General features: G+C 37.4%; 1 protein-coding gene across 2 annotated transcripts in view; it reads right to left on the bottom strand.

Moving 5' to 3' along the window:
* Nucleotides 1-26,762, bottom strand: part of TBC1D5 (TBC1 domain family member 5) — a 324,891-nt gene that overhangs the window by 150,310 nt on the left and 147,819 nt on the right. For both annotated transcript variants that reach the window (XM_075143446.1, XM_075143445.1), the window contains exons 5-6: nt 17,020-17,086; nt 1,805-1,913 (exon numbers count right to left, since the gene is read on the bottom strand). In XM_075143446.1, the coding sequence (XP_074999547.1) occupies nt 1,805-1,913; nt 17,020-17,086 (176 nt within the window). The remainder of the gene's footprint in view (nt 1-1,804; nt 1,914-17,019; nt 17,087-26,762) is intronic.

Genomic DNA, 26,762 nt, shown 5'->3' with positions numbered 1-26,762 from the left:
CATATAAATCCTACCCGACAGCATAAACCGTCTCAGAAAGGAGAAGCAAGTACTCTACACATAAGGAGGAGAAAGCAAAGACCTATAAAATACTCCTGGCTTTAGTACTTTCCAGTCAATAAATAAGAAGCTAGAAACAATAACAGTTCTACAGTAGGAAATAAAGCATTAAAAAACCCTGAAGCCACAAACTCAAGCTTTGTAAACTGTCACAACTTCAGTAAAGTTGATTGAGACTTCCAAGGCAGAAACAAATACAAAGAAGAGTTGAAAATACGCAAAACTCGAAGCTATTTGCGTAACGCTGATGAGCTAATGTAACATGCTTAAAACCAAACATGAATGCAGAGTAGAAATTAAGCACTCAGAGATGTACTCTGCCTAAGGAATGTGGAAGGGAAAATCTTAGTCTATAGAAAAGTAACGTGTTCTAGAATTCTGCAAGACAGTTAAAAGGGTTGATTTTGCAAAAAGTCCATGAGAATGCCCACATCTCGGTTCTTTCACATTTCTGTTTAAAAAGGGTTAGAAAGAAACCTGTATTGGAAAATACTATGTAATTCCACATAAAATAAGGAAAAAACCAGAGTATTTTCTTGCCTTTAAATGTTTTTATTTACACATTATAAAGTGTTATGAAACAGTAAATACTTACAAACAAAAAAACATTCCCAAATTATTAAAAATACTTAAATATTTCAGAACTTAATAAAAAAATTGATAATATTTTTAAAACAGACAGTCTGAAACAGAGCCTAACCCATACCGAGACATGCAAATAAAACTAGTCTTATTTCTAAAGCAAAACCACTGCTTGATTTAATTGGTGGACAGTAAGGGACTTGATGCTTTTGTTAGTTCAGGGTTTTGAGCTATGGCCTCCTAATTTAGAGGCTCAAGAAGCAGCAGACTGGTAAAACAATGCTTGTGGCATATATTCATTTGGCCTCCTGAAGAAAGTATTTTCATTAACTTTAAATTTGTCAAATGCTACATGCATTTCAAATTTCAAACTTCCATTTTCAAATTTCTTTCGTTCATATACAAAGAGTATTTTAAATTTCTTTTTATAGGTCTTTGTGACAAAGTGAAGCTTGAGAAATTCCAAGTGAGGTAATTTAAATTATCAGTGTTAACATACAGCATCTCTACGAGGGAGAATGTTCTCTACTATCAAAGTTAGTGCAGAACAGACAACCTGATGCCAGTGCAACAAAATTCTTTTTGACTTCATATAGCATCTCAGTACTACTTTGCTTTCCTTCTCTCTTCCTTCCCCTGCAACTTTTAAAAAATACAGTAAGAGACCCTCTGAGGACCTGTTGTGTTTTAAGACTGGAAGACCTGGCTTCCCTCTCTATCCAGTCATTACAAGATGGACTGGTCCTCATTTTCTCAATTCACTGGGAAAAGCTGCTAGCAGAAGCATCAGACTGATTTTAAAGGAGTCCCAAGTTCCACAAAACATAACTTGGGAGACAAACTTCCTTTCTGTTTCCAGTGCACGACTTCACCGCACAGAGACGGAGAAGAGAGGTGGCTGTGTGGCACTCAACTCTAAACACACCACCCAGCACAAAGAGATTCTTTCCTAGGAATCTTTTGCTATCACCCGCAATTCAGCTTTAAGGCAACTCAGTATGATTAGCAAATGTCCTATGAATTATAAAAACGAGTAGGAAAACATTGGGATGAAGTCTCTTGGAAAATTCATGATTCTTTGCATCACTAATCTTCCAGCGCATCAGGTAATGTGTTGATATATTGCAACCACAAACTGTAAATAAATATTTTCTCTTCTTACCTTCCAGCAAACACTACGGAACCTGCTGCTTCTCAGCTGCCCATTAATCCCCTTCAGCCGTATAGTTGCCAAGTAATTGTTGTTTACAAATAGTTCTTCCCATTCTTTACTGCGTGCAAAAGCCAAAGGAATGAACATTTAAACAAAACAAAAAAGTCTTAGCTGATTTAAGGACTATATGACACTACACAATTTTGGATAAGCAGAGGAAAGGAACTTTTTTTAATGTATATATTTAGTTGTGTACCATTTCTAAACGCATGGCTGTCTTTTTGGACACATTTCTTCTTTGGATTTAATGAATATGTAGATCGCTATAATTATGCCAGCTACTGAAATTCATAATGTCTATGGAGGCTATTCCATTTCCTCTAAAATGTTGGTACTGCAGTTCAGTGAATAAACAAGAAAAATGAATATTAATATAAGCACATTCATGTTTCAGCTGTAGACAAAGAAGTACCTATTCCAAAAATATGCAACCGAAAAGTATACTGTTGACTGTATTAGCTCCTCACATGACATATTTGCTTAAATGAACCTTCTTTTCTCCTTAATGTCAAGCTGGGCAGTTAAGCATAATAGAAGATGACTTTCTTTAACATTTAGTGCTATTTACTATTGAAATCACTCCTACTTCTTTCTACATGATCAGTTTTAAAATTTTAACAGGTGCTAGCAAATTTAAAAAAACATCAAAAAATTAAAAAGCCTCACTGTATAAACTGTTAAAGGCAAGCTTGAGTACCTTGCAGTACCTATGGCTGACTAGATAAACAACCTAAATATGCCTCCCAGGCATGCAGGCACCAGGGGCCTAACACCTGTGCCTCATTAATATACAAGTAAATCTGCTCTACTGGGAAACAATTGGAAATTAATTGTCCCAAACCATCTACTGAGTTTGAATAAAAGAATTAAATCTATATTTCCTGCACCTTCTACTGAAACGAATCTCAAGAACAGGAAAAGCCATTTGATGGTCTTAGTAGCCCAAGACTTTCTGCAACCGCTCTAAAATCCGAAGGGTAATTTCAGTGTAAAGAACTGGGTTATGTGCAAGGAAATGTGTTTCAGATTTATTTTCAGTGCATGTCCTTAAGGTGAACATCTCCCTCTCCCACTGTCACGTGGGAGACTATTACTTCTCCCCGGGAGACCAAATGAAACCAGAAAGAGGGAAACTACTCTTGTGACTCCAGGGTAAGATCTCACCAGATTTCCTTTGCTAAGGAGGGTCACAGAGTGGGTTATACTGAACACCAACAAACTCCGAGCTTGCAAACTGCCCTAAATATATGCAAGCTAGAGTTAGATAGTTTTCAGCCTTTTAACCTGAGTTGTGAGGGTGACTTTTTTTAAATCTTGTTTTAGATAAAACTTGTTCAGTTTCAGAACAGAATTGTGTGATACAGTTGCTGGGAATAGTTGGGGAACGGACTTGGCAAGCCAGGAAACGATGGTCCTGTTCTTCTGAGCCAGGAGTGAACTTACAATCCACGCTGAGACCCGAAGTGTTGTGTTTGTGAATGCATCACCCTTCACCTAGGATTGTTCTCTAAAAAACCAGGTGTTTACTTCCGGGCCTTGATTATTAACTACTTTGAAAAGCGAAGGTACTCCAGATATTAACTACTTTGAAAAGCGAAGGTACTCCAGATAAGGACAAAGACAACTAAAGTAGTGTTAGCTTGCAGGGGTTAGGGCTGCTTTCAGCTTCTGCCAACTGCCAATATTCCCAAGTGACCAAAATAGCAGCAAGTAACTCCAACGGTGTGGGGCAGCTTCCTTCCTTCCTGCCACATCCCCCATTCTCCAAGTCAGAAAGACTATCTGGCCATTTCACCGGCTCCCTATCTCCCATACATCCTCACCTTCTGCAGTGAGCTGCCTACGATTGTTTACCACAATTCTGTCTCCTTTAAATACAACGTATGGTAAATAGCAGACACAGCTTGAGAAAAATCTGGCCCTTTCTTTCACAGTCATTTATACTTCAGTAACTACAGTATATTATGCCTATCTAAATAACCCTCCTGTTTCTATCATGTATAATATTCTTCATTTGCCATTGTAAATTTTGTAGCATCATTGGCCATTATAACTACTGCCAAGCTGCCTCCCTAAGGTAGCGATGCTTCAAGAGTGACACATTCCCCTGCGCACACAACAGGTCAGACTCTGAAGCTATTCACATTGTTCTGCAAGTGGATGACGTTCCCACAACGTCTTTGAAAATGCCGGTATGTCAGCTGAGTTAGCAAAAGGTTTCAACCACTGTAACTGTGAATAGAAAGAACAGAGAGGAAAGAAACTCTTCAGGTTATTTTTTTCACCAACTGCTGGGAGTGATTGCTACACAGTAAGAAAGTAATTTCAACACTTCTTAAATTGTATTAGTGCAGATACTACGCTTTGTCTTTTTTTCTCTTTTTTTAATATGTAATGCAATTCCAAACACGTTTTGAACAAAATTACATTTAAAACAGCCAAAAGAAATTTGGCAAGATCATATCTCCTCTGCATCCCCCCTTGGCTGCTGGGATCACTAAAAAGAAAAGTTATGAGCAACTGAAAAAAAAGACTTGGAAGCTGGAATCTGCTTCAGTTTTAGTAGAGCTGAATGATATCTAAAATCCTTTCTGAACAGCATTCACTAATTCATTTCTCAAATATTTTGAATGAAGGCTAATAAATTAAGCCTTACAATTCTAGAGACTGTTTCAATAATGGTAACACTGTGTCATATCAACAAGCTATCAATTCTAAAAGGATAATTTTAAAAGTTATATAGCCCTACTCTGTAAACTAGTATCTATGAGCCTTGTTAACCCGGGCTTGCAGAAAACTCATCGGTCAAAGTGAAATGAGCAATGAAGATTGGAACTCAAGTCTACCACATCCCATTTGCTTCACTGAAGTGAAAGACTTCAAGAGCCAATTGGAACCACTTAAACTATGAATAAGTACATGCAACGGTTTTTAATCAAACTAGAAAATTAAATGCATAATCATGTGTTAATACCACCTTTAGGTTGTACAATTAAAATAAGGGGAAATGCCAATGTTTTCTGGTTATTTTGTACATGTTTCATTTCATGTTGCTATTTAAATATCCTGTCTAATATATTATTCTACATATTGTAAAGTTTTCATAATATAAGGGCTGCACGAGGAAAAAGTAATTGAATTAATGTTTCTTTAAGAAACTTAATTTCACATGCTGTATCTACACAGTAACCGTCCAGTGGCGAGAGTTAGGGACAGTTGCATTACTTAGAAGTGGGAAAAGTGCTCAATATGTACGAGTGAAAAAGCAAGCAAATCAGTGGAAGGGATGAAGGTTGCAGATTCATTCTGCAAGGTTTGTTCTTAGTTCTCATCTGCTCCTTTCCATCTTTTGAAACATGCACTTACGTCTTATGTACAAGAGTTTGAATCTGTCGGCAAAAGAATTTTATACCGGGGTCTGCTCTAATACACACACTTTCTTGCTTACAAGGAATGAGACTGATTGCCTAGCAAACCATATATAAGCATATTTATTCTTCTCTTTCTTTCCAACAGGACGTGTTTTGTCAATCTGATGCTTGTTAAGACAATTATGAACGTTAGATTTTCAGAGATAAAAGTCTGAAGACTTGGAAGAGAAATGTCTCTGACGACACACGGTAAGAAAGGGAGCACAACGAGTAGGACTTTACATCAGAAAGTCTAAGTAAAATTTTACATGCACTTAAATACCATTTTTGAAAAGGTATTTAAATTCCTGAGGTCTTAGTAAAAGACATTGGAATGCCACTATGGCACAGCTATAGAGGAACAAGCAATTATAAACTCTTTAAGAATGAGTGACACCAATAATGTAACAAGAGGCCTGGAAAATAACTCTGGAATTGAAATAGTAGTTCCCCGAGTTTTACTGAGGCAACACTGAGCTGTGGCAGTGTTGGGGAGAGGTAACAAAGACTTTCTTCCACTGATAGCCAGTAGTAGAACACCAGCCTCCGGCTCTGCTGCTAAATTTCGATCTGCAGCATACTGGCAAAACCAATGGATTGAGCATAGATATGCAGAAGAATGCAACTGTAGCCCACCTAAGCTCATCACAAAATAAATACTCTATTCAGAAGAGGAAGAAATACAATTGAGGAAGAGTGGTACAGCACAGACAGTAATCACCGCTCGTTAACTTCTGCATTTACTTATTTACAGGATGCAGATGTATACTAATGTAGGTCCTTGCAAAGTTTAAAGCTAGTGTAAGAGGCGTTTTTGTACTACGATGTTCAGACAAGATCAAACTCCGTGGAAGACACTAAAACCCATAGAAATGTAAAAATGTGAATAGCCACATCAAACTAGAATCTCTGTCACTGAAAAAGAGCAAATATTCAGTTCTGGGACTGCAGGGGCTCAGACCTACCAGGTAAATATTACTGTCCGTAATTATTTCACTTTCAGTTGAAACTGCGGGTAACAAAGAAACCAGTATCTATCAGGTCATTAGACAGTGGGTATAGTTATTTTATCTCATGCATTTTTAAAATATTTTATGCTAAGTTTTGAAATCCCTTTTTTTGTGTCCGCGATGAAACAAGACCAATTCAATATTTACAACAACATTTAGATAACAAGGAATATTTCTCAGTTCATGAAAGAATGCTGCAATACTATTGAAAGGTGTGAACATTTGCATACATATTTGAGATTTCAATCTAAATCTCGAGCTTATTGTACCCTCTAGACCAATATTGAAGGATAAAATGGATAGTCTCACAGAGATCCAAAGAAAACTCTTGAGCACTGCTGCTAGTATTGGCAAAATCATCTACAACAAAATGGTGTGCATGCTCCCAGAAAAGCCAATTTCACTTTTTCATACCATTTTTTGTTAATCTTTAGAATGTGCTTTTTAAAATGTTGAGACCCAAAATGAGCTCCCCAGAGGCACTCAAAGAAGCAACAGGCTACTGAACAGGCCGTCAGAAAGAAAACAAATTCTCTAATTATTGTGTCATATGTTTTGCAATGTAAGGTCTTTATTGATAGGAACATCAATAAGTGAATGTAGTGTCTATATTTAAATAGAGGCAACAGTTCTTTTCAAACATACTACATAAATCCAAGAAACATGCATAGTTTGTATTATTTATTATGCCATAAAATGAACATTTGAGAAAAAAGTGAGGCAACAGCCAGGAATGTAATGAAAACAGAGTTAATTCTATAAAAACAGAGGGAAAAAAACAATTGAAAGGTAGTATCAAATAATAAGCAGTAAGTTTCTAAAACAAAACCAGTTCTGAAACACATGGAGTTTTATTTGCTACCCTGAAAATCCACTTGACAGCCTTAACGTGAAGGCTTATCAATCTGCTTGGAAAATATATGTATTTTCCTCTGTTTCTCAAACTCCTGCCTCAGGATACGAGGCAGAGTTAACAGCCATGTAAGTGTGAATATGCATGGCTGCGCTGCTGGGAGGCTCAACATTCAAAGGCCAGATTTTTCTAAACAGTTCAGGTTTCATCCACTTTTGGCTGACATACAGTTAAAAAGGTTTGTGTGAAGAAAGGTAAAATCACTTTCTTAACGTAAACATTCCAGCAAAAACTTCAGGTTATTAGCTAGCTATGCTCTTTAAGCTACTGGCGTGTGTGTAGTGCAGTCCGGGGAACTGCAATAAGGCTGCACTGGCAGCGGGACGCTTTGCCAGCACCTCTCGTAACAGCACTGGATCTGCGGCAGAACCCCCAGATACCTTTCTCCATACTCCAAATTGTCCACTTCACCTTGGTGGTTCTCAGCCAAAGAGCCAGGTTTGGCCACGGGAGAACACCTAACTTCCAACCCTGTAATTGTTTAGCTTTTGTAGAAGAATTCTCGTTACGGTCATTTCAAAATCTCAATTTCATCCGCTCATTCTCCTCTACTCATTACTTTATGTGCACATTTACAGAATGGTGAAACAAAATTTAGATATTATGTTCAATTATTTTTATTTCTGTATTGTAACTGATTTGCCAGTTGCAGAGTCAAGGCTTTCTAGATTGAATACCCCAACACCTTTGAAATCCTTTCCACGTACAGGCAGAACATTAACTTTCTCGTTGTCCTGACTAGAGCTCCCTGGGCAAGGCAGGCCTTCTCGTCCCACCAAGAGCCTGTCATCTAAATGCTGGGCACCTAGTTTAAGCAAGGTGGCTAATCCTGCTCTATAGCCAAGGGAGAGATGCAAACACGCAGTGAGGGAGAGTCACCCAATAAACTTTTAAACATTCAAAGTCAGTGCCCTCCACCTTTTTAGTCATGACGCAGGCTGTGAAGAGACTGTATCTGCTGCTTCCCTCTAACTGGCATTTCCACCATCAGATTTGCTATTTTTCCCTTCTGCTAATTCATACCCACAGCTAACCAGAGCTCTGATAATTTTGTGTGTTCACATGCATGCAGCCTTGTTATACGAACAGACATGCATTCTTTAAGAAAGAGAAAAGTCAGAGCTTCCTGTAGTACATAACAGAAGTTAAAAGCTACAGCTCTAGAAATCATCAAACTAAAAAATGGGTGTAACAGGGAGACGGGAGATACTTTTTGCAGGAATATGCCCCAAAACGTTTCTGTACTCACACCTGATGAGCTAAAGCAGGTCTAGAACTGGCGTAGTTGTGACAATATTTAAAAATATGCACCTGATTTCAAAACTCAGATGATTTTATGACGTGCAGGGTGACAAATGCAAAATTCTAGTTAAATTGTTAATTCCATTTTAACTTTGTAAATCTGTCCATTTTGCATGCAATGACATAAGAAAATGAGTAAGTGATTTCATGATACAACTTCAATCTCTTGAACTGACTAGGTTTTATTACCATCATTAAAAACCACATAGTCTTACTAAAAGCAAGTCTTTGGTCTTTACATTTATTTCAATTATACATTATCTTGAGACAGCTTTTGTCTTCAAGCTTCTGGATTAAAAACTGTAATTCCTCAAACCTGCTGTCTTGCATTCAATTTTACATACAGTTCTAGGTCATGGTGGTTTTTTTTTTTTAAAAACCAAAATGAAATCACTCACCAGATGTATTTTGTACAGAGTGTAGGAAAATCAAGATATCTGGTTTAACCTTCAGTAGTTCTGTTACAAAGGTGTAGTACACAACTCTTCCATTTAAAATCCCACTGACGGCACTGAGCTAGTACAGAGCAAAGAACTGATTCTCTCCAGGTTCTCTTGCTGCTAAACTCAGCCAACAACTCACTCCCAGTTCCGTGGCAGATGTTCTTGCTTTTATGTCACTGTGCATCTCATGGACTAGAAGCTAATGTCAATATGTTTAAGATCTTAAAAGGTGTACTTCATCACCAAGAAAAATATGGTGCCATTCACCTGTCAGGTCACATTCCTGCAAAGGTGATACGAGTTCTGAGTTTTAAATTAATGACAATGATGAAGTTCATTGCATTACTTAGACTGACTGACCTTCAGAACTTCCAATAAATATTTCAACTTCATTATTGCCAGATGTGGTGTTAGAACAAAGAATTGTGAAAGGTTTGGGGGCCAAAATGAAAATCAGAAGAGCAATTCTGTTGGGTTCCTTTCTTTTTTGTCAAGTTTACTAAAAGACTAATGGTGATTACAAAGAAGGAAAATACTTAAAAAAAAAAAAAAGAACAAAATACTTCTGAAATTTTTTCTAACCTGACATTCCTGACCTCGAATGCTATGCTGCTCATGCTATTCGGCCTAGCACTGAATCTTTGCTTAGAAAATCATGTTTTTCACCTTCTTTCTTCTGCTCTTGCCACAGGTGTTTCCTCCTTCTGATTCAGAACAAACTAATTCCATTTTTAGGATTTTGAATAATAGGGTTTACAGAATCATAGAATGGTTGAGGTTGAATGGGACCTCTGCAGGTCATCTGGTCCAACCCCCCTGCTCAAGCAGGGCTACCTACAGCTAGTTGTCCAGACTTTTGAATATCTCCAGGGAGAGCAATGCCACAACCTCTCTGGGCGACCTGTGCCAGTGCTCAGTCACCCTTACAGTAAAAAAACGTTTCCTGATGTTCAGACAGAGCCTCCTGTGTTTCAGTTTGTGCCCATTGCTTCTGCTCTTGTCATCGGGCACCACTGAAAAGAGCCTGGCTCCGTCTCCTTTGTATCCTCCGTTCAGATACTTACAGACTTTGGTAAGATCCACCCTGAGCCTTCTCTTCTACAGGCTGAACAGTCCCAGCCCTCAGACTTTCCTCATAGGAGAGATGCTCCAGTCCCTTCACCATCTTGGTGGCCCTTCCCTGGACTCCCTCCAGTAACTCCATCTCTCTTTTGTACTGGGGAGCTCAGAACTGGACACAGTTCTCCAGGTGTGGAGTAGAGGGGAAGGATCACCTACCCGGACCTGCTGGCAACACTCTTCCTAATACACCCCAGGATACTATTAGCCTTCTTTGCCGCAAGGGTGCACTGCTGGCTCAGGTTCAACTTGATGTTCACCAGCACCACCAAGTCCTTCTCTCCCAAACTGCTTTCCAGCTCGCAGCATATATTGGTGCCTGGGGTTCTTCCTCCCTAGGTGCAGGACTTTGCAGTTGTCCTCGTTGAACTTCATGAGGTTCCTGTCAGCTCATTTCTTCAGCCGGTCAAGGTCTCTCCGGATGGCAGACCATCTACTGTATCAGCCACCTCTCAGTTTTGTGTTACCTGCAAACTTGCTGAGGGTACACTCTGTCCCATCATCAAAATCATTAATGAAGATGTTAAACACAACTGGACCTAGTATGGACACCTGGGGTACACCACTAGTTACCAGCTGTCTAGACTTCGTGCCACTGATCACAACACTCTGAGCCATTTTTCAACCCACCTCACTGTCTGCTTATCCAGCCCACACATCAACAACTTGTCTGTGAGAATCTTTTGGCAGACAGTGTCAAAGGCCTTCCTGAAGTCCAGGCTGACAACATCCACTGCTCTCCCCTCATCTACCAGGCCAGTCATTTCATTAGAAGGTTAAAAAGTTGGTCAAGCGTGACTTCCCCTTGGAAGCCATGCCGACTACTCCTGATGAATGTTCTTGTTCTTCATGTGCCTGGAAGCAGTTCCCAGGATTAGCTCTTCATAACCTTCCCAGGGATCAAGGTGAGGCTGACTGGCCTGTAGTTCCCTGGGTCCTCCTTCTTAACTTTCTTGAAGACAGGAACTTTTGCTTCCCTCCAGTCCTCAGTCTCCTCTCTCAACTGCCATGATCGTTCAAAGATTAGTGAGAGTAGAAAAGTAAAGGAAATCCATAATGAAAAACACTTAAAACATTAGTAAGGAAAAATATGACATCAGCTGAATATCGTGTCAGATGTATACATGCTAATTTTCATGTACAACAGAATAAATCAAGCGTAAACCAAAATTTTCACTTTGTAAACTACCATTCTCTCTTCCATGGCCTCTCTTCATGAACTAACTCTTTCCTTTTTGCTGCCAATCTGTCAAGAAGCATTCTGCCAATAAAATAGGCTAGTACTCAATCCTTCCTTTCTGATACTCTGTTCAGAGCATCTCAAGCTTTAAGTAAATTTGTTAAATTTACTTTTTCCTATTTTCTAAGGGATTACACCGCACACAAACAGAAAGCAAGCCTATATTACTGTTTCCACTTTAGAAAGTAACATCATTTTCACATGAAAAATTCAAAAAAATCCACAATTTATATCTGTTGAAATGTATACTGCATATAGGGTTTCAGTTCCTCAATCACAACTTGTTCTTCCTTGTCTTATGATGTCCTTCGCAAATTCCTTAGGTCACCAGGCAAGGAGTGCAGAGGGGATCAGCTGTGAAAGGAAGAAGTCAGTAAAAGAAGTTTGACAAGACGGAGACGGAAATTATATTAGGGTCCTTAAACAGGAAAAGAAAGGAAAGTAATTTTGAAAGAATTCAGAAATCAGAAATATTCTAAGCTCTCAGTAGGTATGACAGTGATTTGGAGAAAAAAACTGTTGGAGGAAACCTGTGATCAGTGAGAAGAGTCACTTTCTCTTGCTGAAAATATGAGATTTGCAAGATGGAATTGCTAACTTCTTCACAAACAGGGACAAAATGAGAGTCCTGGCACAGACTACCACATCCAGAGAAAGATTATAAGCACGTAACTTTCAGAAGAATCACAAAATTCAAGGAGAGAGTTTACAGGCTCTCAGACAAAATGAACTTGTACTGAAAAGGCCTCTTTGCACATAAATGGCATCATCCAGGACGGTGTCTAGCAAATGGTTCTGGGTAAGACAAAACAAACATGGATGCCAGCTTTACTGCTTCCTTGTGGAAAGAGAAGGAAGGATGCAAGAGCTGAGAATTCTCCTTACAGAGCAGAGGTGCAGTGCCACTTCAGTGCTTCACCTTCTATTCCCAAATTTTTGTATCTCCAAATATTTGGAAACCCCAACAGAAACAAGCTTGTTCTTTACAGCTCTTGATTATGTGTGGACACACAGTGGACAAAGTTAGGAAAAATAGGTTATAATTGCACAGGGGTGGCTTAAAAGTAAAACAATAAAGAAACACCACCTGTGTATGAACGAGATTAAATAGGCTTGTGTGATGGGAACGGGCTGCTTCCTAACAGACTAAAACAAGAGTTTTCCACAAGGTGGAGGTATGTAAGTTGCTTACATCTTCGCACTACGTTTAACATATAAGGACAGAGGCTATGTAGCCATTTCTGGCTCAGCTGCCAAGAAAAGCCATAGGTCAAACAGGAATTAAACTAGTTTCACTATCCACTTTTGGAAGGGGGTAGGAACAGGGAGGAACAGCTTGCACCCCTTGCCGTCTTTCTTCTGTATGCTCAGTACCAGTCCTGGGGTTGTTGGCTGGCACACAAGAAACATGCCTCAGCCGGCAGGACCACATTGCCTTTTTGCAGTAAGAAAGAGAACATCTGGTAAGCAGAATCTGTAAGAAGTCAGGGGAAGAGAACGGAATACAAAAGTCTGTCTTATACTAGATCTTCTGCCTGTTTGAAATATCAGCAGAAAGAGGAATATGCATTGTCTAACCCACAACTTTGAGCAATCATCACTTGTCATGGAGTTTAAGCCACACAGGAAAGAACTGTATCTTGATACATGGGGTAGAAATTAAACTTACATACAAGTGCAGAGATGTATTAAGAAATTATCCAGCATAGTAGTCATGGGACTCTGAATCCTAAAGTAAGTTAACAACACAGGTATGAAAAGTGAGCTTTTTTTAGGCTATATATTTATTAGAAGCAGTATTAATGTATGAATCCACCTTGGAAGAAAATAAGTGTCCTTGAGATGTTAGATTCTATCAGCCAAATTGAATGTCTGCATCAATGGCTCTCCCTAAAAGTCATAATTAGGTCATTAAAATATATTTAGAAAAATAGCCTGTAAAATAAAGTTAAAAAATACTCACCTTCATTTTATTTCATAGGTCACTGTTATACCATCTAATAAGATAATTAAAAACATGCAAGCAGCTGGTACTGAGGCTAAACAGATTAATGTAATAGTCTGTAGTCATATGTGCTGGCAAGGGGTTCACCTCTTTGGCGAGGAGAAGGTCAGCTGCCCTTGGGAAGGCAGGAGAAAGACAGTATTTCTACTTTCCAGTGGCACTGCATTGCAGATACTGAAACTAGAGACCCACACCTATTTTTCTTTTCCTTTTGGTGAAGTCCGGCCAATTTGCACATCCAGAAAAAGCTTTAACCACAGCAGTAAAATATTAAAGGAGAGCGGAGCTCAAATATTTTCCTCAAGTTTCTTATGTTTTAAAGATGAGAGTTACTATATGTCTAAATCCTTGTTCAAATTTTTCCAGTAGCGAACTTCAAATTTTGGTGACATGGTTCTACCAAATAATTTTCATAATTTCTTATTAGTAAAGCTTCTTCTCAATTACACAAAGAGTACTTCCATCAGAGCCTGAAGATCAACTAGAAAATTCTCTGTGACCTGACAGGACGCATTCACAAACTCACAGAATATTTAGAAATATGTGCCAGTCACATGTGCTTTTCACTTACATTACTTACAAACTTTATGACCTAAAGGGAAATGCTCACTATGTGAACATAAGCAGCATTAAATCTGTGCCGTGATCAACACAAGCAAGAGCCACGAACTCTAAGGTAACACCATCATATTAAAAAAAAAACCATACAAATAGTTCTGGAGCATTATAAATATATCAAAGGATAATGATCTGACATCCTTTATTAATACATACACACACACTCGGAGTCTTGTACTGGATACTGTAAAATTGTCCTTTTAAATAAAAAGTGTTGGAATCAAGTAACACGTGTGTGTGTGTGTGTCCCCGCCCCGCCCGATTTTTTAATTGTGGTAAAAACAATACACTCTTAAGACCACTTTAATAGCAAAACACATTCACATTCAAATATTTTTAAACATTTGGAGTTGCCTCTTCTCCTAAATAAACTGTAAAGAAACTGCTACTGATAAAACATAAAGCAGCCTTTGTCTCAGTAAAAATTTCCAGAAGAATTTTGCATGTATTAGCCTTCTGCAAGCATGACATCTACCATGATCCAAAGATGCCTTTGCCTCTTTTAGGGCAAAAATTCACTAGCCAGTCTTTTAAATACAATAGACTGAAACACATTGGGTAAACAAGACTATCATCAGTTTTATCAAATTACTAACTTACTGAAACAATATTCATTGACAGTATCCTAAAATAAGTCCAAATCTCTAATGAGTCCTTAATGAAATAACAACCATTTACCATCGTTACCTTTCAAGGAAGTTTAAGATTCACTTTTTGTCTTTCATGAGGTATTAGCTGCTCATTTTTACTTAACATGCAGCACAGAACTATAACTATCAACACAATATTCAACCCAACTAGCAAATTTACAGCCAGTCTCATTATATGATGGGAGTTACTTGCCACTGAGCAGAAAATATTCATTTCACACCTTAAACATTGTAATACTACTTAATAACAGTGCTAGCTTGCCAACTATTAAAAGTCAGGTTTCTTTTATTTACATATTTGTATACATACACAGACATATATATACACACAGGGTACTATCTTGCTTTATCATCTTGCGTCCAATTATAACAATAATATTCTGGCAGTAGTATATGGGACCACTTTAAAAAGACTAATTAACTTCAGTTTTGTAAGTTGGGCTGTAATCCTCTGTGACAGAATATGATTATTGTTCAGTGGAAGTCGTAGCCAACACCGTATTTATTATATGCACTTCGGACTAAGGAATATGGAGATACAAAGGTCAGCTTTAACCTCCTCTTATTTGTGGAGCATTCAAGATGGCTGAGGATTCATTACAGTTTAAGCTGGGCTAGTTTAGCACCCTGGACTGGCTCACTGAGAGATGCGTGCCACTGGGTGAGCGGAGAAGGGGCAGGAAGAAAGGGTTGGACCCCAGCTTACACTCTCGTGGAACCAGAGCCTAACTGTACCTGGCTGATTCTTCAAGTTTTATCTTGGCAGGTACAAGAGCTGGGGCTCTTGAGTTAACGACTTTCAGGTATATGTGTCCTGGAATTAATGGCAGAGAGAGCTCTCAACTCCTTCCTTTTGCTGATCTGGCTAAATTCTATCCTGCCTGTTTTTCAGAGATTGCTTCATGGTCTTTGTATCTACACACGCTTTTCACCTAAAAAACATGAAGATTATTCTGGGTGATATTTTTGAGCTCTTCTTTAACTAACTCAGATAGTATATTGCATGCATTAGAGAACACAAATATGACAAGAAACCGAGTCAGGCAGAACCCTGAAAAGGATCTGCTAACATATTTTTCTCAAAGTGAACACGCTGACCACCCTCGAAGGGTTTTATGTCATCATAAAGTAGGTTTCATTAGAGCAGACTTACTACAGAAGATTGGAAGGATTTGTAAATCAAACCACCCCTGTCCCACTGTGTCCCTGCAGGCACACCCTTTTTTCCAACCTTGCTCTCAGTCCAGAAGCTGAGTGCTTCAAACACCTCTGGGTGTTTGAATCACAACAAACTCTTTGCTGTTCCCTCTAGGTCCTTACGAAAAGTCGTTCTTTTCAACATCCTCAAGCCCAGGCTGTTTGCTCCCTGCTCTCCTCAGCAACCTCTCAGTCTCCAGCCTGCAACAGGTTCTCCAGGCGTGGTGTTCCCCCCTGCCACCCTGCACCTGAAGGCTCCTCATGCCCAGCACAGCTCACTGCCTGCAAGACAGTGCGATATTCCCCACCCAGCCGGCTGCAACCAGGACAAGGCAAACAGGCAGGTTCCTCCTGCCTGCCTGCACCTCTTTGAAGTACAGACTCCAGTAGACTACAAATGAAAAATGAAAAAGACGTCATCCATCATAGTTGATGAATCCAAAACAATCATGTGGTCAGCTTGTTTTATTTTACCATACTTAAGCATCAAAATCAGATGCAGTCATTCTGGTTAGCACAAATCTTACTATTAATTTACCAGTCAAAAGGACAAAGATTTAGCATTTGTAGCAGAGGCAGTATTTTGCTGGCTGAAAGATGAAACTACACATCTGCCAATTACCTTTCTGTACTTTAAAGTACAAGACACCCTCTGGTATGTACCCAAGCAAGACTCAAGCTCAGTGACAGTGATGCAAAAAGTTGCTCAGCGTCATGTTTCTTTAACTGGTGTTTACTACCAACAGAAATGAAATATTATTTTCCTGGTAAAAAACCTCAAATTTAACAAATCCTGGCTTTGGTTTTTGACCTGAAATAATGAGCAAATAAGAGTTCCATGTGGTCCATAGATCCAGTTACTTAGGAGAAGATCAGAAAGGTGATCCTTGTGAGTTAAATATTTCAACAACATTTAGCTTAGCTGCTATGAGTTTACGTGAGAATTTCTACTTTATTGCATACTTTGGAGAAAAAAAAAAACAAAAACCAACCTTAAAAATATTTTGGCTTACAAACATCCTGTACTTTTGTTAGTTAAGCATCCTGAACAGTTTTCTCAAAAAAATAATAATCCAGAAAACAACTTTTCAGAGCATTCCTTAATTAAATCCTTCATGTCCTTTAGTCTACTGACTGTTGCAATTTAGATTGTACAATATTCTTAAAATATATGAAACAGTTCTTTTGCTTTAGATTATGCTGCTTATTATATTCAAACTTTTTAAAATTAGAAAATAAATATAAAAAATTACCAACCTGTAAGAAACAAATGTTCCATCAGAATCTGAGGTGTGGTGTGTGCTTCCATTTTCATTTGATCCTCCTAATACAAAAAGAAAACACATCCGTTGTAAGTCAAACCCTGATAATAAATAACACGATATCGATGAGAATTGCAATTGATTTTACCATACATGGTAACTTTAGTTTGCGACAAAACTCACACAGACAAGTCTCAACTTTACATCTTCAAATTCTTACAGTTTGCAAGAGAGACCACTGGCCTCCATGTTCAATTTGAAGTCTGAATGTTCTGACAATCTGAGATTTAATTTCACTTAAAGTTTTGATTGAGGCCCTTCTCAATTTATTAAACACAATTTTACTAGTATAAGGTTACAGAGGTATACCATATAAATAGATAAGTTTGATTTTACTAACATTAAGTCAAAGAATGTTGAATTTCATCTACTTTGTGAAGAATTTCGAGTTGACTGTATGATACCAGATATTTTTTGTCATAGCACGAGTTCAAAGCTTCTCTGAAACTACGTAAGTAACACATCTGCAAAACATCTTGTTTTGCATCCCGTGGGCTGTTTATACATAGAACAGCGATGTTCATAGAAACAAAGGATTATAAGGAAACCATCCTCTCTATAATAACTACTTCTATTGAAGGACTGTTAAAAGCCAGAAAGAATGTCTATTTTTCAAACCAAATTTATTCATGTCCTGTTTTATACTATTTATTCTTGCCCAACCTGTCATTTAGCTTGCTAATTCTTCTATGTCCCTGTGTATTTCCTTAATTCATTTACAGATAGCATTGTGCACCTTTGTGTACTCTGTTCTGCTTACTTAAATCAAGTTCTTTCAATCTTTTTCCTAAATGAGGCTCCTTATTCCCTGTTTTGTTTAAATCAGTCCTTCTTACATGTAGAAAAGAAGGGACAAGAGCTGTAGACAGCATACTAGAAGTTTAATCAGTTGATTCTTTGGACAGTGGTTTTCTTCTCCATCAAAAAAATCTTGCTCGATACAGTCTATGGTCACGCCACACCATCTTCCAGTTTCACAGCCATCCCTAACCAACAGTCCTACATGTTTACTCTCCGTTTTTATCTACAAAAAGAAGTTTGCAGTTTAGGGGAAAAATTCTTGCTAGTACTGTATTTCACACTACTTCATGCCATTTCTAGTCCTCTTTTCCTCAGAAGGGACCAGTCCTACCTGAATACTTCATTTGTGCTTGCACTGGATACTACTTTCTAATATTTTTTCTTCATAAAAGTCCATCAGTGCAGTCTCTCACTTTGTGGCAAGACAACAAATGAAAATATTGGATGAGTTCCACCACAAACTCCACTAAAAATAATTCTTTCACTAAAATCTGCATTTCTCTATTAATCTTATAATTACTATACTTTACTAATCCCCATCCTTTCTATTTCATAACATCTCCTATTGCACTACATTAGATGGTTTACTGACGTCCAGATAGACTTAACATATTTCCTTAATGTATATTTTGAAAGGCTAGCAGGTTAGCTGGGCACAATCTCCCATTTAACAAAAAACCCGCACTAAAAGTTATGCCATTCACTTTTCTCTTCTCTCTTACTTCTTCCTTAAAAACTTTTCTAAAGCCTTGCATGGATAATAGTCAACCTATATAGCTGCTTTGCTATCACTTTTTTTTTTCTCTTAATCTAAGTGCAGGTACTACATTTCCCCTCCTTCAAATATATGCTATCAGCCATGAACTAAAAGACTAAAAAATTGTTCCATGCAGTAGTATTTGTCAGTATTCTTGAAAGACATTTACTCTGCAAGTCAGATGCTTTAATCTTTATTGGATGTGCTAATCTATAATATCTACCCAACACTCCCTTTTATTTTATTTATTCATTTTCAGGCCTTTGCCTGAAATTTTGTTTTTACTGAAAATTAAAACTTTTCCAGTTTAGAAGATACCTGGATTACATCTAATATCGTTTGCCCATTTGCACTGCACAATGGTTCTAGTTTTCTTCCCCAGAAAGTTTCTTTACATAGTCAAGTAATATTTTCTTGTTAATTTAAATTCCCTTCTTATGATCTAATTCAACTTAACTTTTGCTAACTGTCACTATAACCCCACAGTTTCTGATATCGGGAGGTAGCCTTCTTTGCAAATCAAGCTGTTTTTCGGTTTCTTTCAGGATCTTTGCTTACTCCAGACATTTCTTAAAAAATACTTAATCATTCACTTTGGCATAGAAGTTTCCTTCCAAGCGTTTTTTCTCATCTAATTTGGAATGCATTTTTTTTATTAACTTTTGCACTTTTGTCTAAAATAAATCCCAAACCTCTACTACATTTTAGTCTAAAATCACTCAGTCTAGTTGATTTCACTAATTAGCTCTCTCAATTTATTTTGAAAATGGAAATCCTACTTAATCAATCTGCTTTTTGTTTACTAAATTTAACTAAATTAACAACACCAGATATTTCATCCAGGAGCCGACCCTCCCGTTATTAATAACCATCTGTCCCTTTTTTTCTTGTATCTTGGAAAGTAGTCTCCCATATTGGGACCATTTTAAGTAATATGCTTTTTCATATATTACCCATCTCCACATCTGATCCTGAGCATTCAGAGAAATGACTGAACTATGTTCAGTCTCTTTTAAAGCCATATGGCTAGGTGCAGTGATACTGAGCAATTGTTTGTAGGGACACAGCACATCAAAATGGGTCCTGAATGCATTACTGCACTTTATTTATACTTAGACAACTCCTAAGCATTCACCTATCACACTAGTCAGACTGAAAAAGAAAACTCATTCACAATGCTAAGTTCATATGCTGAAAAATATATTTTGGGACTCTTTTCAAGAATGGTAACACAACCTTCTTCCTGAGGTTTAAGAATATCTCAAAAAATGCAAGGCCTTTATTTCTTTCAGCTAAACCATTTCTCCTGCTTGAAGAGTCAACAGGACTCTGCAAAGAAAAGCAGAATCTTGGTGACAAAAGTTTTCTTTCATCAGGATCCCACAACGAACATTGCTACATCCACTGAGCTGTCCTTCACAAACTACTCTAAGGGTAGCTTGCTTTATTCTGAAGCACTCTCTCAGAAGACAATAATTTCCTTTATTTAAACGACTGCCAATACTTTAGCATTCTTCCTTGTACACCCATTGTTAATAACCCTCATATTCACACAAGTTATTGTTGGCGGGTTTTTCTGAGAACTGCTTTTGCTGCTGCATTGTATCATTAGCAGCAGCTACCAAAACTGGATAGGATTAGGTACATTCAGCTCTCAAAAACAAGATTTAGTGGAGCAGGCATTTCTGTGGTTGTTTTCTTGCTCCATCCCCTTTAAGACAGATACGTCTGTTATGACATCTTGAAAGATGATTTAGATGTCTTTCATTGAAAGTGATAAAAATGATAAAGCAAAGTGCAAAGTATTCATTGACTTAAAAGAAAATTCCCTAAATTTTACCTACGTTTATCCAAAAGGCTTTCTAGCAAATCCTGGTAAGTCTTCATAGTCTGCAATACTTGAGAACAAATGGGACAGGTGCTTCACTAACTTATGACAATAAGCTGTGGGAATCCATGCCCTGGATCCCCTCCCCTCAGGCAAGTTCCAGTTATTCCTCCTTTTGAAAGGTATGGTGAACTCCCGCTAGAACAGATAGATTATTTGTATCTTCTTCTTGTATCTCCTTTAAAAATCCTAATTGATTCAGTATTATCCTAATCTTTAGATCCTTTCTGAGACTCAAAAATGGGAAGACAGGCTTTGTTGAAGAAACAGAGGATGCTCTACCAAAGTTGTCCCACACCTCCTGAAAAGGTTTTTAAACTTCAAATGCAAAAGCTAGGGAAAAAAAGGGTAAAATAAATCTTATCACACCTCAGAGGAAACAACCAGTAGCATAACAAGCATCAGTGTCAAAGTAAGTATGGCTAAGGCACCCAGCTTTCAGCACTAGAGCAGTCACTGGTTTTAATACAATAATAAAATAAGGCAGGATCCTTCCAAAGGGACTGTGAATCATTTGGATATCTTTCTTGCTGCTGCTTTAACTGGAGAAACTCCCTCTCCTGGGAATGAACTTCTGAAAGAATTCAGTTCTATTGCCCTATTTTAGTAACGGCTGTTCTTGGACATGGAGACCAAGGGCTAAAGGGAGCTGGGACTTGGGTAGCTGGGACCTGGTACTATAGGACACAGCTGGAGGCTGTTTCAAGAGAATTCACATAACTTGAAATTGATGCTTTTACTAACCAGTCAAAAAAGAACATTTCAAATGCTGGCTGCTTTAGATTTCAGAGATGCATGGAGAAGGATTTGTAAATTGTACATTTACTAGGGTACTAGATTCACCCAGAACACACAGGCTTGTCACTTGCAGTAACTGTTTTCTTGTAAGAACATGTTTGAGATTAGAGACATAGCATAAAATAGATGAACCCAGAATAAGGAGGATGCCAAATACACTTCCTGAAGATTATCTGAAAATCATGTGTAGAAACTGTAATAAGGAGAAGCGCAATTTAAATACGCACACTGTTTTTGTATTTTTATTTTTTAACAGCCTATTATACTGATAGTATAATATCTTCTCAAAGAAGAGCTTTTTCAAGGTGCAGTGCACAGTTTCCACTTCAGGCAATAAAAGAAACTGGATAGCATTTCAGAGCTCCAGTTCAAGAGCGGGAAGATGCTCTGGGTACGCACCAGGCACAACGAGCACTCTGAGCTTAAGCATGTGCTCCACAAGAGTAAAAAAGCATGTGAAGAACCATGTAGGGATCAGACATTTCTCACTCATCTCCTTCATTACCTCTCTGAAAACAGCTATTTTCTGCGAGATGCAAAAATTCAACACAGGACTTCTTACAGAGAAGGGCTGGGATACTATCATAACCAGCTGCAAGTCTACGAAGACTGGAAGCTTGAGTGACATCCCCTTACTCTATGGATATACTCCTACTTTTAAAAATAACTGAACTCTATTTTTTTTGCTTTTGAAAATATGTTTTGATACCAAAGAAATGTCTTTACATACATACATATTTCTGTGTGTATGTATACACACATATGCATGTCTATGTGTGGGCACACATGTATATTTATATAATGCTAACCAATTTACCAATCTTATGTCACCTATGAAAGGGTTTTATGGCTGGCAGTTTAGGAATTCATGATGAAAGCGATCCCACTTAGGAAATCAAACTGTGCATTCCCCTGCTTACAAGTGTCAAAATGGAGACAGATCTCTCTGCTGACGAGTTTGCACTCTGCTTAATATTTTCTTTGTATTCTAATCAAAGGTTAAAATGTTGTTAAAAAACAAAATTTATTTAACTGTTGTGAAAATTTAAGTTCAGGTTGATATGAAACACTCGATCATTAATGCAGTGTTTTATGATTAGAGACAAGGAAAATTTTAACACAAATATATGCTTGCAGTCTAAGGTTGTCAATTCTTATAACATGACTTCCAAATTCCATGCTATATTCATTTTCAGCATATTTAAAGCTTAATAATTTAATGATTTATCCAATTTTAATTTATACTTTCAAAACCACTTTGAACAATCTGAGGTGCCACTGGAGATCATAACAGTGGTCCTGGTTAAGTCAAATAATAATTATAGCGCTTTCACTTTAAAGATGAGATTATTTTTAATTATTGAGTGAAGTACTTGAGGTACCATACTTATATAATTACGCTACTCATTAAATGGTTATTGAAAGCTGAAATGTAATTTTAATGACAGCTACCTATTTTTCTTTGCACACTTTATAGATGACAGATCAGTCAGGAATTCTAGTTTGCTCAAAAAATCCTTGCAGCTGCACTGGTTCTTTCAGGTGTAAAACAATTAAGCTGTGCTTATTTTAAAACTTTAAACATTTTTTTTCTCAAATGATATTTATACGATATACAGGCACTAGTAAAAAGAGAACAATAATGCATGGGTATTTTTCTTCTTCACAATAATCCCCAAATTCTGGTCCTAAACTGTATACATTCCAAACAATATCCCCCCAAAAATATGGAAGAATGATTTTAGTCAAAATGTGTTCCTCATATAATGCAAACAAAAAAAAATGCTTAACAGATTGCAGACCTTTATTGTGAGTATAAAGGAGTAATCAACATACAATAAGCATTTTACTATGCATTAAAACTATATATAATGCCACGAGACTCCTTTGCTTTTTGTAACAGCAAGGTTCACAACTCTTCAAACATAAAATTCCTTCATACTGTTTACTGCACAGATAGATATTCATCAAACTGATCTGGATAAAATTTATTCTGGTGTGTAGGAATCTCTGACAACTGACACCACAGGGTTGTGGTCTCAGAAATGAGCACCTAAAGACTTATGCTCTGTATTTTAATCCTTCACACACGATGTTTGAAATTCAGCATATCTGTCCATTGTTCCGAAGGCTGGTATCTTGTTCAAATTAAGCTTTCCTTTTTCACAATGAAAACCAAACAGAAGAGTAAATTTGTTTCATTAACAATATTAAAGCAAAGATTTCAGAGTTCACTGTATGGGGAAAAGGCAATAAAGTTTTGAAGAGGGAAAAACTGCTTTGTTCCTTCAATCCCCTAGTTGAAATTAATTATAGCAAATGTTTATGAAAACATCTGTTCCATACAGTTATAAATTCTTAATTTTAGCATGGGCGATTCCAGGCTCCTCTATTATTTTGAAAGAGAGCAGTCTGACAATTGAAAGGTTTACAAAAGACCAGACAATTTGCATTTCTACAGCACCAAATATGCAGTTTGGAAAGTCTTCAGGATGTGTGCAGCAAAGGAAAAAAAAAAAATACAAAAAGACTAAGATGACGGAAGCTTTCTGATTTGGGTCCGCTGATAGACCAAAATGGCAGTAGGAGGAGAAAAAATAAAAATAAAAGGAGAACTAATCCCAAAACATACGGCAAATTGAGATTTTACTACATAAACTAGATCTTTAAAAAGTAAAACGTAGCGGAGCTATGGATTTCTCTGTTATGTATTTTGATAGATTCCCGAGGAGCGAGGGAGGGAAGCTCACGGCATTGCTGTATCGTGTCAAGAGAGGGTGCTGCAGAGTTTAAGATGATGCAGTCGCTGCTCCCCTTCTGAAGCTCCATCCTTGGTACCAACAGCCCCTACGCCACCGACAATCGTTCGGACTTTTTACATAACACCCTTGCAACTACAGCGTTAAATTCAATTTACACCAAATAAGCTTTTAAAATGATTAAATGGAGCAAGCTCGAAGCAGTGTACAGAAACTGCAAATAATGCCTTCAGCTGAAGAATTAAGTGCACAGCACTTCTGATATTTATAAAATAATTATTAGGCTGGGAAGTTGAAGAACATTTCACTCTGAGCAAGTTGTTTAAGTTTTCTGAAATAAATATGATGCAACTTTTAAGTACAAACCTGACTCTCTATCCCTCGCTTCAAGTTCATTTAGCATCAGATGCATACTTTGAATGCATGCGTTGCTTGGTACAGATTTTTTGGTAGCATTTTAATTTCAACAACTGTGCCCTAAAATATTATACTCTGCCATGAATGAAATAAAAAATGATACACTATGATAATTAGCAATATATGCAGAAAATTAACTGTGAGACTTTGCCATTAGAAGTACAGAAGTCTTACATAAGGTAAAATATTTCATTTGTTTATCCTTCACTATTAATATGAGAAAAATATATTAAGCATTAACAGTGTTTTTTCCCCTTTAAGCTTATTTGAGTTAGGAAAGGAACATAATCGTAAAACACAATACAGTGCCCGCACATATGCTAATCTTGCGATAGTGAAATCTGGCCACATTTGAAAATAGGTAAGGAATGCTGACACCAAGGTGCAAAATCAAAGCCTGTTTTAGCCCTGCAGAAAGCTGCTGAACAGTATGATAGGCAGACACATTGGTTTGCCGTTACGAACAAAAACTTCTGGAGAGAATCAGAATACCTTGTATTGCATGTTGCTCAAACCCAGTCAATTCCGGTGTCTTTTGGGTTGCTGATTTACGACAATCAAGTGGCATCTTCTATGATCTTTGCATATAAAATCACAATTGCATATGTGTGTATACGCATATATGAGTAAACTCTGCGTATTCTCCAGGCAAAATCTCTGTTCGAAATAATTTTGTCTGCGCACTTCAGTTTAAATCAAGACACATGAAAGTAAGAGGGTTTCCATTTTAAGTGAAACTGCTTCTGAGTGTTCACAAATCTAAACACCAACCCTGTCATTAGGTTAGCCTGTAAATTAACATACACTTTTCCACATGTAAAATGTATGTGTGAAAAAGTGTAGATGGGAAAAGATACACAAAAGTCTAGAGGACTGATTTTGAAATTAGAATGTAGCTTCAGTGTTTAAGAAATGTAGCCCCTTGCAGCTCAATTTACAATAAATTCAACAGCAAGTATATTCAAAGGACTTATAATATTTCTTTTCCTGATGAAGCCTCTGCGTTTACCAAAATAGGCTGAGCTACCCACTGTACTCTAAACTAAAAACAATAAAATACATAGAAAAAGGAATTTTACTCTAATACCACTGGACTAATTCATAGGAATGCTTAAGAAGAATTCTCAGGTGATTGCAAGGTACCGAAATCTTAAATAATTTACATCCAGAGGTGTTTTAATATAATCTCTTTGAGCATGATGAGAAGGCCAAGTTTAACTGTGATGCTAATAGTGATTTAAACACTTCAGAAAATGCACGTACCTGGAAAAATAGTTTGACTTTTCATTTAGTGGGAACCACACAATACTAGCTTATATAAGCAAATGTGACTTCCACTGAAGTCGATAAACATTTAGTCCAGTAATGCCTGGATTGAATTTGTTTCCAGCAGCAATAAGACTGGTAGAAGAAAACATCCACAGGATAAGGTAAAATGTGATTCTTCTAACTTTTTTTTTCAGTTATTGTTCCTCCTAGTGCACCTGTCTTTGGTCCATATTAAATTATGTCCACTTCTGTTCATATGCTCAGTACTACAGCCTGTATCTGCTACTTAACCTGGCTGATCATTTACCATGTATAACTTAAACAAGTTCCTAGGTCATCACCAAATGTGACTCAAAAGACTCCAAGATAAGATATAAACATTTTAATGTAGTCTGATTGAAGTGGAAGCTGTATACCTAATAAATAATATCATCTCTAACTTCAGTAAATTCAAGAGCATATACACTTAACAAAATAGCAAATTAGCAAAATTAGCAAAACAGAGGATAGAGTAATCCAGTATAACTAGGGACAAGTAGCACAATCAGACTTTGCACAGAAAGAAAAAAAATCTTAGAAGCTGCCTGGCATCATCGCTAGGAACTTAGGTCCCATGATATACAAATGCCGAGTGACTTATCACTTGCATCCAGAAGAATTTAGCTAATTTTAACTTATAAACAGCCTAAAAGGCCTTTGAGCTATAAATTGCAATAATCTAAAGATGGCAAGAGGCAATAAACATGAGTTAATGACTCAGCATCCTCCTGAGATAGCACTGGTCATGCAGCTTTGCTTAATCTTAGACATGCACAATCACTGTAAAAAGGTGGTCTCCAGAGACCATTTACACTGACAATAAGAAAAACATACCATCTCTTTATATGTTTGAAGGCTACTATTGTCCTTTAATTTACTTCAATTACATCCTATTTTTAACCACATTTCTATCTTATAGATAGATGCAATCCTTCTGTCTGGGATAATAA

The sequence above is a fragment of the Calonectris borealis genome, chromosome 2 (genome assembly GCF_964195595.1).
Source record: "Calonectris borealis chromosome 2, bCalBor7.hap1.2, whole genome shotgun sequence".
Taxonomy (NCBI): Eukaryota; Metazoa; Chordata; class Aves; order Procellariiformes; family Procellariidae; genus Calonectris; species Calonectris borealis.
The sequence above is the reverse complement of the archived record's forward strand: the minus strand, read 5'-3'. Positions and strand labels throughout refer to the sequence as shown.